The sequence below is a fragment of the Apus apus genome, chromosome 9 (genome assembly GCF_020740795.1).
Source record: "Apus apus isolate bApuApu2 chromosome 9, bApuApu2.pri.cur, whole genome shotgun sequence".
NCBI lineage: Eukaryota > Metazoa > Chordata > Aves > Apodiformes > Apodidae > Apus > Apus apus.
In genome coordinates, this window is record NC_067290.1 from 12490044 (window position 1) to 12507725 (window position 17682).

Below are 17682 nucleotides of genomic sequence, written 5' to 3' on the forward strand. Positions count from 1 at the left end.
CTCTGGGATATGGCCCAGAAGGGGCTCGGGCAGCAGTCAGAAGGCAGGGGCCTGGTGGGGGGAAGGAGGGACATTCTCTGTCCCCCTCCTCACACCAGGAGCTGGGGGGGGGGGGGGCGGGCAGGCACTGCTCAAGCCAGGGCTCACTGCCTGTGAGGACCCCTGTGCCAAGGACAGACCTGAAAGATGTTCTGCAGATCCTGGGCAGCAGCATCACCACCGCTGCGTATCAGCTCCTGCAGCATTCTGTCCATCACAGCCAGGGTCTGCAAAGGGGACAGAGGCTTGGGAGCAGTCCTTGAAGCCTCAGCTGTGACCCTGCGGTGCCCAGGAAGGGGCCTTGGGCCGAGGGAGCTCTTTGCGGCTCCCCCCATCACGGTTTCAAGCTGGTCCAGCAATTAAACAAATGACAGATGCTCTCTCTTAATCCCTCTCCCCCCCAGGAAAGGGAAAGGAAAGAGGTGGACAAGCCCACGGCATACCTTGGAGTAAGCCTGGGCGCCCTCCTGCTCCTCCAGCCGAGGCACGCAGAAGACGCTGGAGAAGCAGGTGTAGAGGAGGCTGGTCAGCCTCTCCCGCGGCAGGAGCCCCACTCTGCTGCAGGGACAGAGAATTGCTCTTGGGAGCCGGCACGGAGGAGGCAGAGCCCAGGGTTGGAGATCTGGACTGACTCCACGCCGTGGGTGACCTCTCAAGCCCCGTGACACTGCCAGTGATGTCCGGAGGGAAACCCTGGTGGCACCCCCTGGCCCTGCTGTCTCTCTCCCTCTTGGGTCAAGGACTGGGGATGCCCTCGCCTGGGACCTGTGCTCCTGGGGCCACTGGGCACCAGGGAGGCCCAGCTGGGGGCTGGGGCAGGTACCTCAGCGAGGTGATAGCCAGCATGACTTGGCATTGAACTGCGGTGTCCAGGTGGTCAGTGGGCTCATCGTTCAGCAGTCCCTGGGAAGCACAGCAGGGTGGGACAGGTCAGGACAGGGCAGTCTCCCTTGCCCAGCAAGGGCCTGCGGGGCTGGCAGAGCCCACGTGCTCCCACCCTGGCCCCCCCTCCCCACTCAGCACCCAGAGGTCCCAAGCTCCGTGGCAGGAAGGGCTGTGCCCATCACAGAGCCACAGGCTGGCCGAGGGACCTGCAGACGGTGTTGATTCCAAGTCCTGGCTCCAGCCGGGCCACCCAGGTGTCTCTGGAGCACCTCCGAGGATGGAGCGCTGGAGCAGCCTTCATTGGTGCCCTGCCCTAACCGGCCAAGCCCTCTCCTGCCCCCAGGGCTGTGCTGCTGCCCCTGCTCCTGCCGCAGCCTTCCTGCTCACCCCCTCACCTCGATGGTCTCCAGCACCTCCTCCTGGCAGAAGGAAAACAACTGCCACTCAATGGAGTGCCCACTGATGCTGGAGCAGGTGGTGCAGATGTTGTCCAGAAACTCCAGCTTCTCATCCTTTTGCTGCCAGCCGGAGAGGGGACAGATGGACAGACGGTGTCAAGGGGGAGAGAGAGCCGGGGGAGCCCAGCTCAGCACCTTCTGAGCATGGGATAGGGGCAGAAAGACCGGCCAGGTGACACAGGCACAGCCTCGTGGAAGTGGCCACGGATACCTCTGGTCTCTTCCCAAAGATGAAGACTCCGATGGTGTTCAGGAGGAAGAGAACTGACTGAAGGACTCCGAGCAGAGCTAGGGGGCAGGCAAGAGGAGAAACTTGAGCCGTCTGCCCAGCTCCTGGAGATGTCAGCAGCCCTGGCTCAAGGCTGGGAAGCTGCTGTCCCGTATGCACGCCAGGGATGAGGGTGCAGTGCTGGCGGGCAGCACAGGGAGGGGGCCCTGGCACGCCCAGGGATGCGCTGGCACCAGGGGCAGGGCGGGTCCCTGTCCAGGGATACAGCTGTGATGGGGCTGTGCCCCTGGGTCCCTGGCCGCTGCTCCCTGGGAGTCCTGGTGCCAGCCTGGCTGGAAGGTGTGAGCCTGGGACAGGGCAGGGCGGGCAGCCCCTGCCCCCCGTGCCCACACACTCACCCGCCCGCAGTGCCTGGACCTGGGTCTCCATGCAGGGCTCGGGCTCGGAGCTGGCGGCCGGGGGATCCCCGGGCTGCATCGAAACCTCCTTGGGCTGCCCGACGGGTTGATTGTCCTCCATCCTGTGGGAGGCAGGACGTGAAGGGTGAGGGAGACCCCTCGCCTGCCGGGCTGCCCTGCCATGGGATGGTGAGGCAGGGGTGGCCAAACTCAGGGGGCTTTTTGCTCCCACCCTGTCCCAACACCGTCCTCTTAGACACTACGGGGGCAAAGCTGGGTGACACAGGGTGCATCCAAAGCACCTCTCAAGCCCCTGATTGTCCCTTCCCCAGGTCCTCTCTGGCTGGCCCAGAGACCCACGGACCCCTCCTTGTCCCGGGGGGACGGGACTGACTCCCTCCTCCTCCTCCTCCCGCTATGAGGCTGAGGCTCATCTGTCCCGGGAGCATCTCCCCGTGCTGCGGGGACCCGTCTGTCCCCTGTGCCGGCTCCTGGTGCTGCCCCCACCTGGAAGCCAGGGCGTGCCGGGGTGCAGCCTCCAACCTCTCAGCGCTTCGAGCCTCTTTTCTCATAATAAACCAGTCCCGGGACAAAGGATTCCCTCTCTCTCGAGCTGCGAGCCAGAGAGCGCCCTGCCGAGCGCTCATCCGCGGGCACCGCAACCGTTGAGTGCCCCGAACCTGTTGCCAGGACGCACGTTACAATGCCCCGAAGGTTCCAAAGAACGTTCCAAGGAACGGGACGTTCCAAGGAACGTTCCAACGCTGGAACCAGTTCTTGGGGGGGGCCTCGGAACCATGGAACGGGGGAGGGTTCCATCCCCCTCTGCGGGGTGCGCGGACCCGCTGTTCAAAGTGCGGGCCGTACCGGGGGAGCGGGAGCCCCGCCCGGGCAGTGTCCCCTGCCCTGAGCCACTGAGCCGCATGTCCCCCCAGCCCTTGCAGCGAGCCATGGGGCAGGTGTCCGGTGTCACCTGCACCGAGCCATGGTGCACATTCCCCCCATCCCCTGCAGGGAGCCCTGGCCCATCTCTGCCTGTCCCTTGCACCAAGCCGTGGTCCAAACCTCCCTGGCCCCTGCACAGACGCAGCTCATCTCTCCCGCCCCGCCCCGAGCCACAGTGGATGTCCCCCCAGCCCTCGCACTGCAGCCCCCGGCCCTTCACCTGAGCCACGCTGCACGTGCCCCATCCCCTGCCCCAGCCGCGGTGCCAGGCCCCTCTCCCTCTCCCCAAGCTGGGCTCCACACCCCAACTCCCTCTTGCCGAGCTCCCCAAGTCCCGCCTGGCTCGCACGGCTCCAGCTGCACCTCCCGCTCCCTCCACGCCCAGCCCTGAGCTGGCACACGCTGTCCTCGCCCCTGGCACCCACCTGCCACCCTCGCCCTATTGCCCGCCCCGCTCCCCTGCTGCAGGGCCTTTCACGTCCCCCCTGTGCCAAGCTCTGCCCCACGTCCCCCTCCCCGGGCCACTGGAGCTCCCCCCGGGCGCTCTGCACAGGTTCACGTTTTTCTCCTCATTTTCAGCCCCAGGAAAAGCCACCGAGCGCTTCTCCCTGCCCCCACTTTCACCGTTGCTTTAGTATTTAGTGTTCCCAGTTTTTCTCAACTAGTTCCATAGACTTTTCAAAACTCTAGATTTGTGTAGAAACAAGGAACTTTCATTTTAATTCGAAACTACAAAACATCTTTTGGGAGAAATGTTAACCAACAGATAACTTTAACCAACAGATATCTTTTAACAACAGATAACAATAGATAAAAACAGATAACAATAGATAACAACAGATCGATAACAACAGGTAACAACAGATATCCCTCCCACAATCCCTCATCACTTCCCTCCCTCACTGCTTTCCCCATTACCTCCCTCCTTCCTTGCCTCCCTCCTTCTGTTCCTCCCTCCTTCCCTTCCCTTGCTATGCCCTGGGAGACAGGGCAGCAGTGGGGGCAAACACCCACTGCCTTCCTCGCCCCTGCACAGCCCCGAGGGCAGGAGGCAGGCCTTGCAGAGGGCAGACCCCCATGCGGGGGTCAGCAGGGTCCAAGGGGGCACACGACACCCCCCGCTGGTGTCCTGCCAGCTCTAGGAGCCTGGTGGCAGGCAGGGTGCAGGGCACAGCTGCAGGCCTTGCAGAGGGCAGACCCCCATGCGGGGGTCAGCAGGGTCCAAGGGGGCACACGACACCCCCCGCTGGTGTCCTGCCAGCTCTAGGAGCCTGGTGGCAGGCAGGGTGCAGGGCACAGCTGCAGGCCTTGCAGAGGGCAGACCCCCATGTGGGGGTCAGCAGGGTCCAAGGGGGCACACGACACCCCCCGCTAGTGGCCTGCCAGCTCTAGGAGCCTGGTGGCAGGCAGGGTGCAGGGCACAGCTGCAGGGCCAGGGGCTCCAGAGCCAGGGTCTACAATCTGTCGGGGGCTTCAGGGCTGGGGGCTGTGGTCCTGTGCTTCTGGGGAAATGCTGTTCTTGGCTTGTGTGAGCCTCCACAACCAGCCAAGTGTCACTCTGCCCCTCAGGGACCCTCAAGCAGGGCATGGACTCCGTCTCTGACTTGGTCTCTCCCAGCCCAGCAGAGCAGCTGGTGCTTCATGGCTGGGCTGAAGCGTGGGCAGGTGTTGCCCTGCGCCTGCTGCTCGCCCCAGGATGGCGGCTGAGGTGTCTTCTTTTCTCTTGGGCTTGGGGAAAAGAAGACACCCCAGCCTGCAAAGCATCCTAGGGTTGGGGCTGCAGGGCTGACTGTGCCCCAGCAGAGTCATCAACGCGGTTGGAGTGCCGCACCCTCCTCCATGCCCTCAGCAGTGGCAGTGGGAAGATGGATCTAGACTTTGGCCGCACTGCTTGGAGGACGTGGAGGGTCTGTAGTGCTAGGGAGGAGACGAGGGCACTGCCATCTTCCTGTGCGCCTTGGAGGACTGTGGAGACAAAGCAGCAGAGGTGAGGTGGCAGCCAGGAGGGAGCCAAGGGACAGGTAGCTTGGCTGGAGGCTGCTGGTCAGGAATATCCCCCTGCAGAAACAGCCCCCTCCCCATAAGCGTGCTGGGAGGGGAAGCCGGCCCGGGGCTTGGGGGGAGCTCCGTGCCAGGGTCCTTCCTCCTGGCTGCCCTCACTCACCCCCTTTGATGTGCTCCACCTCCTTCTCCTGCATCCGCCGGCCGATGAGCCCTGGGGGGACACGATGTGTCAGGGACCCTGCCACCCATCCCGACCTGCTGGGGAGGGCTTACCCCAGCCAGGGTGCAGCATTGGGGAGCCTTGTGCCAGCCCCACAGCCGAGGGGTGGGGGTGAAGAGGTGCCCTGCGGGTCCTGTGCTGGGACACAGGGACCCCAGGAGAGGGAGGGACCCAGGACCGGTGGCTCACCAATGACCCGAACAGCCTCACAGCGCAGGAGCTCCTGGGGGCTCTGCAGGTACCCCTGGCACTGGAGCAGGAACTGCTTGATCTTGGTCTTCTTCCTGGCCAGCTGCAGAGAGGAGAAGAGTGCAGGCCTGGTGCAGAGCTGACCCCGAACCCAGGGCCACCCTTCTGCCCCCCAGCAAGACAGGACAGTCCCTGGCTTCCCGCCGTGTGGCATCAGGATTTGGAGGGAGGAGAGGGCTCCCTGAGGATGCTGGGGTGCCATCAGGGTGGCAGGGTCCCCTTTGGGGCCCCGAGGGTGAGGACAGCCTGGAGCAGAGCCTGCTCTGGGAGGCTGTGTGCAGCCACGGGGGCACAGCCCTCTGTCCCCCCACTGGGCACGGGGCAGGGGGGCTCCCAGGGGGGTCGGGGCTGTGCTTACCAGGCACCCCCAGATCAGCTGCGCCTGCGCCTGCTCTGCCAGCTGCTCCAGCTGCCCCCATTTCAGGAGCCGTCCAGCGCTGCGGAGGGCTTCCTGGGCGGCCTGGGGAGCAGCAGAGATGTCACCACCACTGCTGGTGGCACAGGGCCCCGTGTCCCCCCTCTTGGCAGGGCTTGGAGCCTGTCCCAGCCCATGCAGGGAAGATGTACAAGCTGGGGCTTGATGCTGCCACCAGGTTCAGCACCCCAGGGAAGAGAAGGGTGGTCATGTCCTCTGGCTGGAAGCCTGCTGGGGCTTCAGTGTTTTGACCTTGGTAGCCCCAGACTGCTACAGAGCCATAGCCCAGTCTCTGGGGCTGCAGGGACCCTGCCAGGGGCTGTGTAGGGGGAGCTGGCTGGGAAAGGGACCCACTTCCTCATCCATCTATCCGGGCAGCAGGAGGAGAAAGGCAGCAGCTGGCAGGGAAGGGGAGCTCTGCCTGGTCCGAGGGCCTTGGCAAGCTGTACACCCAGTGACACACGTTGGAAGGGTTTGCTGTTGGCACTGCCCTGCCTAAAGGGCCACTCGGGCAGAGAATCCCACCTTGGTCACAGTCTTCTCCTGGTCAAGCAGGTGAAAGGTCAGGGGGATCAGGCTGTTCCACACCTCCTTCTTAATTTTTTTCCTTTCACCTTTCATCAACCCCATCAGATGACCAAAGAGTTGAATGGAGCCCCTCCGCACGGTGTCCAGGTCCTGAGGGAAGAGGGGAGGAGGATCTCAGCCCCAACACCACGGTGAGCAGGGGGCTGATGTGGAGATGGATGTCTCCCAGATGGCCTCAGCCAGCCCTGCTCCAAAAGGGAGTGGGCTGCTGCGTGCTGGGGTCCCTGGGGCTGGGGTCCGGAGAGGGAGACCCTGAGGAGGGCTGGGGGTTGCTCACTGGTGGGCTCAGCATGACCGCAGCCACCCTGCCGCCAGTGTCCCCGCGTGGCAGGGGGACCAAGTCGGGGCCCGTTCATGCGGGGTGTTTGGAGCCACGGAGGGCAGGGACGGGGTCTGGGGGCCGTGGGGCGAAGCAGAGGGGGGGGAGGCAAACGGATGAACCCAGTGAGGGGGGCACAGGGCTCTCTCCCAGCCTCACGTCATCAAAGAAGGTCCAGAGCTTCGCTGCGACGTCCAGGGCGGTCAGGCTGCCCTCCTCCCCCTCCAGCAGCGGCAGCATGGCATCCAGCACGGGCAGGGCCGCGGCACGGGTGTCACTGCCGCCACCCTGCAGCAGCTCCACAATGCGTGGCAGCAGGGTCAGGGTTTTCTTTGCCTGTGTGAGACACGACGCCTCCTTTGTGTCAAGCAGCCCCCGACGGCAGGGCTTGAAACCCCCCTCCACCAGCCCCGGCCTCACGGGGCTGACAGGGCAAGGTCCCAGCAGACATGGCTCCCCAGCAGGGCCATGGGAAGAGCGAGGCCCGGGGGGGCAGGCAGCACTGGCTCCCTGCAGCCCCTCGGCTGTCCCCATCCCCACCGGGGCCCAGGGCAAGCTGGTGGCCACTGGCACTGCCTGGGCAGCTGCCCCACCTGCCAGCAGCCCCCAGCGAGGCCGCTGCGTTTCAGCCCGGGGCTCAGCACCCCACGGCCTGGCTCTGCAGGCCCCGTGCTCCGGGCTGGGGGCTTTGGGCTGGCAGCAGGAGCCTGTTCCTCTCCGCACTGCTGCCTCCCTCCTGGCACGGCACAGCCGTGGGGCGGAGGGCCACGGGGGCAGGAGAGCTGGCAGCAGCCGGCACAGCTCCCAGGGCCCAGCAAAGCCCCAGCCACCGCGGCACCCGCCACCCACAGCTGCACCCTGGGCTGTGTCCCAGCTGTCCCCTGCTCACTGTGTCAGGCCTTCTAGTGAGCTTCAGGATGCCCCCGAGCACCAGGCTGGGCATCCCCGGGCACTGACTCTCCAGATATGCCGCAAAGATCTTCAGGGCAAAGTCCAGAACAAAATGAAGTCTGGGGCAGTCCAGCATCTGAAACACAGGCAGCAGGGGCTGGCTCCAGCCATCAGCCCAGGGAGAGGATGCCGGGGAGAGACCAAGCCCAGATGGGGGTAGCAGGGATTGTGGAGAGCCCCCGTGTCCCACAGCACATGGGTTGCTTGCCTGCTCCTCCATGGTCCCAAGCACAGCCCACCCACTGCCTCAGCTCCCCCCACAGCAGTGGGCACAGGAGAGCTGAGCGTTGGAGGGGCTTGGAGCAGTGTCGTCAGGCTCACCTCGACGAGGAAGACCATGGCGGTCATCTCCCAGGGGGGGCTGTCCACAGTGAGGAGCTCTACCAGAGAGCAGAAGAAGATGATGCACAAATCTCTGGAGTATTCTGCTATCTCCCTGGCAGGAGGAAGGAGGCACCGTCAGGCCTGAGCCAGCTGGGCACTCGTCTTTGGGGTTTGCAGCAGTCTGGACATCACCAGGCTGCAGCACTTGGATCTCCGCGTGCCATCAGCACCCAGGGAGGGAGTGGTGCCCAGTCCCTGAGGTGTGAGGAGAAGGGGCTCTCACCTGGCGATGACCTGTATCCCTGTGAGGCGGGTCTGGGCGCTGAGCAGGGCATCCCAGCCCCCCTGCTCCTCGATGGCCTCCACATGTCTCTCACCCCCCATCTCGCAGAGTAACAGTCTCATAGACTGCACTGCAGCCCTGCACAGGGAGAAGTGCTCAGCTCCCACCAGGACCTCTGGCTTGGCTCTGGGTGGCTTGCAGGGATGAAAGGATAAGGATGGAGTACCTGGTGTAATAGAGCTGATCCTCCTGGAGCTCCATACAGATTTCCTCCTCGTGTAGTGCCAGCTCCGTGGTGAAAGCCACTTGAAAAAGCAGCCCCAGGAAAAGCTTGGGGAGAATCTTCCTCTTCAACTCGTACTCGCCGACGGCCTGCAGAGCGTCTTCCCGCAGGAGGATCTCCCTTATTGCCTCGGTTGCCTGCAGAAGCCACCCAGACATTGAGATATCCCTGGTGCCCCTAGGGAGGTCAAGGCTTTGGGTGCGACCAGAAGGGGTGTGGGAGCCTGGAACCACTGAGAACAGCCATAGAGGTCAGAGAGGCCTCATCAAGCAACTCACAGCCAGGGAGAGGAAGAGTGGGTCATCTTTGGTGGAGGTCTTGGGCAGCGAGTAGTTGAGAAGCTTGCGGAGCAGGTCCCGCAGCACCTTCTCTGCCAGTTGGGGTTCAGGGAGCATCACCCTACACATGATCACTGAGCCACTGTGGGGAGACAAGGGTTCTGTCAGAGGGGACATCCAAGAGGACGGCCAGGCTGAAGTCTCTCAGGAGAGTCTTGGGTCGCCTTTCCGTGTGAGAGGAGCCCCAAAGACTGTTGGGCCCTGCACCTGGCGTACGTCGGGGCGCACTGCAGCAGGCTGGTCACCACCTCGCTGACGTATTTCAGGGTCATCCTCTTGAGAGTGTTCTCCAGGTTTCTGAGGGCTGACACTGACGTGATGGAGGGCCCGTTTCTATAGATGGCCCACACGATGTTCCGCACCTAGAGGGGAGACATGGGTGGGAATGGGAATGTCAGCAGGGGGAGCGCAACCGCGTCCCCAGCTCCCGCTGGGAGCCGCTCCCATTCCCGTTGCGCTACGATGGCTTGAGATGGCGTCAGTGCTGGCCAGGCAGGGAGCCAGGGGAGGAACTGTCCCCCAGTGGGGTGGAATTCAGCTGTGCCACCCATGGGCTACTCACATGCTCCTCCTGGAAGACTGTTTTCTCCACAAGGATGTTGACCATGTAGACAGCCATCTGGATGCTGTCTGGGTCGGAGTCTTCCATGTTTGTGATGGCCATGAGGACGAGATCTGCCCTGTCAGAAGGCTGCAGGTATTGCATCAGTATCTGTGGGATGAAAGAGAAGGGAGATGTGTCACCTAGAGAGAAGCTTGCCGGAGGCCCTTGCCTAGCCCTTGCTCAGGAGCAGCACGGGTCCCCACCATCCCTGTGCATCGGGTGTCCCTGCGCTCAGGCTGAGCCCCCTGACCAGCAGCCAAAGGCACTTCTTACCGAGAACATGTTGCAGACATGTTTGACTTTCAGGCTGCGCCAGGCCTGCAACATTTCCCATTGACACTGGAGCTGCAGCATCTCTTCGTCACCCCGCCCGGAACACCTGCCTGAGGAGGAGCAAAACCGGGGTGCTCAGAGGGAGAGTGAGGAGCTGGAGGTGCAGTCTGAGGACACCAGGCAGAAAAGTTGCTGGCAAAGAAAGAGGGCAGCCAGGCAGGGGAGGAGCAGATCCCCAGCGAGGGTCCAGGGCTCTTGCGAGCAGGGGCGAGGGGAAGTGGCTGTTCAGCCTGCAGGCAGGCAGCTTGGATCAGGTTCTCCCTCGCTAAGGAGGGTGGTCCCTGGCTGCCCGTTTCTAGGGGGACCCAGCCCGACACGGTGTCTCTTACTTCTCTGCTGCAGGAGGAAGACGTGCAGCTGAGACAGGGCTTCTGCGGCCTGCTGGCGGATCAGCTGGTTGCTGCAGACGCAGCAGAAGGTGAGCTGCCCCACCAGCATCCCCAGCACGTCAAACCGGTGTGTTTCGGAGCGCTCGTGCCCGAAGTGCACGGCTTGTGCAAAGCAGGGACAGACCTGGGGAGAGAGAGGCAGGGCAGGCACAGGGTGAGCCCGGGCACACAGTGAGCCCTGGCTGCTCCCAGAGCAGCAGCTCAGGGCAGGGCTGCCAGACCCAGGCTCCTGCCTGTGGCCGTGACAGCCCTGGGAGAGAGCCCGGACAAGACAGGGCAAAGAGCCCTGCTCCCAGCCTCCTGCTGGCTGGGTGCCCAGCTTCCCTGGGAGGTGCTGGGGGCTCAGGGGCACCGGGGCTGCCCAGGCCAGGAGCTCAGTACCTGCAGCCCAGGGTAGGTGGTGATGAAGCCGATCACCTGGGCAATCCGTGCCACGGCCCTCTCCCGCACCTCTTCTGCCTGGGACGTGGTGAAGTGCAGCAGGAGCTGGGAGGAGAAAAGCTGGTGATGTGGCCTGGAGGTGACAGGCCACAGCATGGCAGGGCCAGGCTCGCTGCAGGGCAGTGCCTGGGGTGGGCCACGTGTCCTCCTTGCCCCCTCGCAGCCACCTGCTGCGGCCAGGCAGGTCACTGCATCCTGCTCCTGCAGCTGCCTCTGCCGCCTTCCACTCCCTCCTCCCCCCAGAACATCCCTCAGCTCCCCAGCCAAGGCTCTGGGCTGGCCACCTCCCTCGGGATCTGTGGTAGGGGCCTCTGGGATATGGCCCAGAAGGGGCTCGGGCAGCAGTCAGAAGGCAGGGGCCTGGTGGGGGGAAGGAGGGACATTCTCTGTCCCCCTCCTCACACCAGGAGCTGGGGGGGGGGGGGGGCGGGCAGGCACTGCTCAAGCCAGGGCTCACTGCCTGTGAGGACCCCTGTGCCAAGGACAGACCTGAAAGATGTTCTGCAGATCCTGGGCAGCAGCATCACCACCGCTGCGTATCAGCTCCTGCAGCATTCTGTCCATCACAGCCAGGGTCTGCAAAGGGGACAGAGGCTTGGGAGCAGTCCTTGAAGCCTCAGCTGTGACCCTGCGGTGCCCAGGAAGGGGCCTTGGGCCGAGGGAGCTCTTTGCGGCTCCCCCCATCACGGTTTCAAGCTGGTCCAGCAATTAAACAAATGACAGATGCTCTCTCTTAATCCCTCTCCCCCCCAGGAAAGGGAAAGGAAAGAGGTGGACAAGCCCACGGCATACCTTGGAGTAAGCCTGGGCGCCCTCCTGCTCCTCCAGCCGAGGCACGCAGAAGACGCTGGAGAAGCAGGTGTAGAGGAGGCTGGTCAGCCTCTCCCGCGGCAGGAGCCCCACTCTGCTGCAGGGACAGAGAATTGCTCTTGGGAGCCGGCACGGAGGAGGCAGAGCCCAGGGTTGGAGATCTGGACTGACTCCACGCCGTGGGTGACCTCTCAAGCCCCGTGACACTGCCAGTGATGTCCGGAGGGAAACCCTGGTGGCACCCCCTGGCCCTGCTGTCTCTCTCCCTCTTGGGTCAAGGACTGGGGATGCCCTCGCCTGGGACCTGTGCTCCTGGGGCCACTGGGCACCAGGGAGGCCCAACTGGGGGCTGGGGCAGGTACCTCAGCGAGGTGATGGCCAGCATGACTTGGCATTGAACTGCGGTGTCCAGGTGGTCAGTGGGCTCATCGTTCAGCAGTCCCTGGGAAGCACAGCAGGGTGGGACAGGTCAGGACAGGGCAGTCTCCCTTGCCCAGCAAGGGCCTGCGGGGCTGGCAGAGCCCACGTGCTCCCACCCTGGCCCCCCCTCCCCACTCAGCACCCAGAGGTCCCAAGCTCCGTGGCAGGAAGGGCTGTGCCCATCACAGAGCCACAGGCTGGCCGAGGGACCTGCAGACGGTGTTGATTCCAAGTCCTGGCTCCAGCCGGGCCACCCAGGTGTCTCTGGAGCACCTCCGAGGATGGAGCGCTGGAGCAGCCTTCATTGGTGCCCTGCCCTAACCGGCCAAGCCCTCTCCTGCCCCCAGGGCTGTGCTGCTGCCCCTGCTCCTGCCGCAGCCTTCCTGCTCACCCCCTCACCTCGATGGTCTCCAGCACCTCCTCCTGGCAGAAGGAAAACAACTGCCACTCAATGGAGTGCCCACTGATGCTGGAGCAGGTGGTGCAGATGTTGTCCAGAAACTCCAGCTTCTCATCCTTTTGCTGCCAGCCGGAGAGGGGACAGATGGACAGACGGTGTCAAGGGGGAGAGAGAGTCGGGGGAGCCCAGCTCAGCACCTTCTGAGCATGGGATAGGAGCAGAAAGACCGGCCAGGTGACACAGGCACAGCCTCGTGGAAGTGGCCACGGATACCTCTGGTCTCTTCCCAAAGATGAAGACTCCGATGGTGTTCAGGAGGAAGAGAACTGACTGAAGGACTCCGAGCAGAGCTAGGGGGCAGGCAAGAGGAGAAACTTGAGCCGTCTGCCCAGCTCCTGGAGATGTCAGCAGCCCTGGCTCAAGGCTGGGAAGCTGCTGTCCCGTATGCACGCCAGGGATGAGGGTGCAGTGCTGGCGGGCAGCACAGGGAGGGGGCCCTGGCACGCCCAGGGATGCGCTGGCACCAGGGGCAGGGCGGGTCCCTGTCCAGGGATACAGCTGTGATGGGGCTGTGCCCCTGGGTCCCTGGCCGCTGCTCCCTGGGAGTCCTGGTGCCAGCCTGGCTGGAAGGTGTGAGCCTGGGACAGGGCAGGGCGGGCAGCCCCTGCCCCCCGTGCCCACACACTCACCCGCCCGCAGTGCCTGGACCTGGGTCTCCATGCAGGGCTCGGGCTCGGAGCTGGCGGCCGGGGGATCCCCGGGCTGCATCGAAACCTCCTTGGGCTGCCCGACGGGTTGATTGTCCTCCATCCTGTGGGAGGCAGGACGTGAAGGGTGAGGGAGACCCCTCGCCTGCCGGGCTGCCCTGCCATGGGATGGTGAGGCAGGGGTGGCCAAACTCAGGGGGCTTTTTGCTCCCACCCTGTCCCAACACTGTCCTCTTAGACACTACGGGGGCAAAGCTGGGTGACACAGGGTGCATCCAAAGCACCTCTCAAGCCCCTGATTGTCCCTTCCCCAGGTCCTCTCTGGCTGGCCCAGAGACCCACGGACCCCTCCTTGTCCCGGGGGGACGGGACTGACTCCCTCCTCCTCCTCCTCCCGCTATGGGGCTGAGGCTCATCTGTCCCGGGAGCATCTCCCCGTGCTGCGGGGACCCGTCTGTCCCCTGTGCCGGCTCCTGGTGCTGCCCCCACCTGGAAGCCAGGGCGTGCCGGGGTGCAGCCTCCAACCTCTCAGCGCTTCGAGCCTCTTTTCTCATAATAAACCAGTCCCGGGACAAAGGATTCCCTCTCTCTCGAGCTGCGAGCCAGAGAGCGCCCTGCCGAGCGCTCATCCGCGGGCACCGCAACCGTTGAGTGCCCCGAACCTGTTGCCAGGACGCACGTTACAATGCCCCGAAGGTTCCAAAGAACGTTCCAAGGAACGGGACGTTCCAAGGAACGTTCCAACGCTGGAACCAGTTCTTGGGGGGGGCCTCGGAACCATGGAACGGGGGAGGGTTCCATCCCCCTCTGCGGGGTGCGCGGACCCGCTGTTCAAAGTGCGGGCCGTACCGGGGGAGCGGGAGCCCCGCCCGGGCAGTGTCCCCTGCCCTGAGCCACTGAGCCGCATGTCCCCCCAGCCCTTGCAGCGAGCCATGGGGCAGGTGTCCGGTGTCACCTGCACCGAGCCATGGTGCACATTCCCCCCATCCCCTGCAGGGAGCCCTGGCCCATCTCTGCCTGTCCCTTGCACCAAGCCGTGGTCCAAACCTCCCTGGCCCCTGCACAGACGCAGCTCATCTCTCCCGCCCCGCCCCGAGCCACAGTGGATGTCCCCCCAGCCCTCGCACTGCAGCCCCCGGCCCTTCACCTGAGCCATGCTGCACGTGCCCCATCCCCTGCCCCAGCCGCGGTGCCAGGCCCCTCTCCCTCTCCCCAAGCTGGGCTCCACACCCCAACTCCCTCTTGCCGAGCTCCCCAAGTCCCGCCTGGCTCGCACGGCTCCAGCTGCACCTCCCGCTCCCTCCACGCCCAGCCCTGAGCTGGCACACGCTGTCCTCGCCCCTGGCACCCACCTGCCACCCTCGCCCTATTGCCCGCCCCGCTCCCCTGCTGCAGGGCCTTTCACGTCCCCCCTGTGCCAAGCTCTGCCCCACGTCCCCCTCCCCGGGCCACTGGAGCTCCCCCGGGCGCTCTGCACAGGTTCACGTTTTTCTCCTCATTTTCAGCCCCAGGAAAAGCCACCGAGCGCTTCTCCCTGCCCCCACTTTCACCGTTGCTTTAGTATTTAGTGTTCCCAGTTTTTCTCAACTAGTTCCATAGACTTTTCAAAACTCTAGATTTGTGTAGAAACAAGGAACTTTCATTTTAATTCGAAACTACAAAACATCTTTTGGGAGAAATGTTAACCAACAGATAACTTTAACCAACAGATATCTTTTAACAACAGATAACAATAGATAAAAACAGATAACAATAGATAACAACAGATCGATAACAACAGGTAACAACAGATATCCCTCCCTCCCACAATCCCTCATCACTTCCCTCCCTCACTGCTTTCCCCATTACCTCCCTCCTTCCTTGCCTCCCTCCTTCTGTTCCTCCCTCCTTCCCTTCCCTTGCTATGCCCTGGGAGACAGGGCAGCAGTGGGGGCAAACACCCACTGCCTTCCTCGCCCCTGCACAGCCCCGAGGGCAGGAGGCAGGCCTTGCAGAGGGCAGACCCCCATGTGGGGGTCAGCAGGGTCCAAGGGGGCACACGACACCCCCCGCTGGTGTCCTGCCAGCTCTAGGAGCCTGGTGGCAGGCAGGGTGCAGGGGACAGCTGCAGGCCTTGCAGAGGGCAGACCCCCATGCGGGGGTCAGCAGGGTCCATTCATTTTAACTTGAAAAACCGAAAGCTTCCGAATTTTAACAGGTAACAACAGCAGGAGATGCTCCTTGCTCCCTCCCTGCCTGCCCCGCCCCGGCAGCTCCTGGCGACAGGCGCGCGGCCCCGGGCTGGCCCCGTCCCGCTGCGCATGCGCACCGGCTTTGCCGTGCGGGGCCGCGGCCTCCGAACGCCAGGGGGCGCGCTTCCGGCGTGGAGCCGCGAGGGCGGCGGAAGAGGCGTCTGCGCGGCGGAGATGGAGGAAGTGGCGGCAGCTGCGGGGCCCGCGGAGCGGTGCGGGTAGGACGGGACGGGGAGAGGGGAGGTCGGTGATCCCTCAGTGATGGGGTCGTTGATGGGTGGTTGGTGGGAGAGTGGCTGGTGGGTGGGCGCCGTGTGTCTGGAGGTGCAGCGTGGCGATCAGCTCGGGGTGCCGTGTGAGGCTGAGCCCCGTGCGGGCGCGATGGGTTTGGCGGGACGGGGCGGTGCCCGGTGTGGGGGTGCCGCGGCGGGGCCCTGGGCAGGCGTGTCAGTCGTGCGGGGAAGCAGAACTAGGTGCTGCGGTTGGCCACGAGCTGGGCTGCTTCCTGCCGCGCTGCCGGGCTGGCACCGAGGACACGGGAGCCGGCGGCAGCGGGCAGGGTGAGCAGAGGGTGAGCCCAGGGTGAGCAGCCCTGCTCTGCTGGGTAGGGGCTGGAGAGGGGCAGGCATGGGAGGGGAGCTGGGCACTGGGGCTGGGAGAACTTGGCGGCGTGCTGCAGGCAGAAGCAGGCAGGAGGGCAGGCCCGGGTGTGGGGGGCTTTGCCTCTCACTCAAGGCCCCCCAGATGCTGGCAGTCCTAGTGAGGGGGTTCTGGGGAGATGGAAGGAAAACCATCATCCACCCGAGGGTGCCAGCATGGCCCTGGGGCGCTGCTTGGCCTCCAAAGTGGGGAGTGCAGGCTGGGCTGGGAGCAGGGGGTTCCTGGAACTTTGGGGGCACCCTGAGGGTCTTGGAGTTAGGGGTAACCTTGGTGAGCCCCTGAGGGTGTGGAAAGGCCTTCCCTACCCCCCACAGTGGGAAGTGGGGCAGTTTGCTCAACCCCAGCTCATGAGTCAGCGTGGCAGTTCCTCCCAGCCGCTGCCTGCGGCTTCTCCTTTGCAAGGGGAATGGCCACCAGGCCGGGAGAAAGGACCCTGCCACTCAGCAGTTGTGGCAGGGGATTCCTGGTCACCTGGGGGCTGCCTGGGCCCTCCTGAGTGCCTGTACCAGTGTGGTGTGGCTAGGGTCTGCTCAACTCCATGGTTCTGTAGTCCTCTCGCTGCTAGGGAAACATGTGTGATGAGCTGGCTGGTCTCAGGCAGGTGCTCAGGTGGCAGGAGCTGGTGGCAGGGCTGTGGAGGGGACAAGGCTAGCCCTGTCCCTCCTGCCCTGCCCCTCTGCCTGCTCAGCAGTGCCTGCAAGTCTCATGGCATGGTTGCCTGGAGCTGGCACCAGGCACCACTTCCCTGCTCTGGTGCTGTCCTGTGACCTCAGACCTGCTGCAAACCCACCGGGCTGCATCATGGGGAAGCTGTGCCTGCTCTGGGGCTGGGAGACACACACAGGATCTGTCCCCTGTCGCTCTAAGCTGTGGCCTCCTTGGTCTCCCGCCAGTGAGAAGAATGGGTTCCATGTCGGAGGATCTCAGCCTGGTCCCCCTGCACCGGAGGCCAGAGCTGCTGGAGGCCTGTGCTGAGCTGCTGGGCGAGGAGTGGGGGAAGAGCCGGGCATCGCGGCTCCACACGCTGCAGCGCTCCTCGGATGCCTTCCCTGCCTGCCTGCTGCTGCTGCGGAGCCGGGGCCCTGCTGAGGCCCCCGGGACCCCAGAGGTTCCCTGTCAGCTCGTGGGCCACATCCGGCTCTCCCGTGTGGTCGGCCGGCCCCACGACCTTTTTGTAGAGAGCGTGGTGGTGGCCCGGGCGCTGCGGGGCCAGGGCTATGGGCGGCAGCTGATGGAGGCTACCGAGCGCTGGGCGCGGGCCCGGGGCTTTGGCTGCTTGCACCTCACCACCCATGACAAGCAGCACTTCTATGCCCACCTGGGCTTTGTCCTGAGTGAGCCAGTGCAGAGCGTGGCATTCCTCAGCCCCGCCATACCTGCCGAGGTGCTGAGGCTCTTCTCTGCCCCTCCTGGCACTGCTACCACCATTGCCACAAGGCCAAGGGTGCCTCCCACCCCCCCGCCGCCCCTCCCACCTCCCGCTGCCCCCCCGCCACCCCCTCCATCATCTGTCATCTGGGCAAGGGGTGTGCTGGCCGAGGACAGTGGGCACAGCCTCCTGGAGACCCCCCACCGTGACGCCAAAGGGCTCCCCATCTTCTGGATGAAGAAGGACATCTGAGGGGCCAGGGCCTCAAGCTGGTGATTAAAAGCGAATGCGGGCAGGAGCTGCCTGTTCTGGTCCTGCCTGCCTGCCTGCCATTTTTCAGGGCTGGCACCAGCTTCCCCAGCCTTCCCGGTTTGCCCTGCTGCCATTACC

General features: G+C 64.3%; 1 protein-coding gene across 1 annotated transcript; it reads left to right on the top strand.

Moving 5' to 3' along the window:
- Nucleotides 1–15395: 15395 nt before the first annotated feature.
- Nucleotides 15396–17605, top strand: NAA80 (N-alpha-acetyltransferase 80, NatH catalytic subunit). Its single transcript, XM_051627826.1, has 2 exons — nucleotides 15396–15481; nucleotides 16817–17605. The coding sequence occupies exon 2, from the start codon at nucleotides 16825–16827 to the stop codon at nucleotides 17542–17544; it is 720 nt and encodes a 239-aa protein (XP_051483786.1). The 5' UTR covers nucleotides 15396–15481; nucleotides 16817–16824; the 3' UTR covers nucleotides 17545–17605.
- Nucleotides 17606–17682: the final 77 nt, after the last annotated feature.

What these genes read in the sequence shown, in the direction of transcription:
- NAA80 (XM_051627826.1), top strand. Translation starts at nt 16,825, where the DNA reads ATGGGTTCCATGTCGGAGGATCTCAGCCTGGTCCCCCTGCACCGGAGG.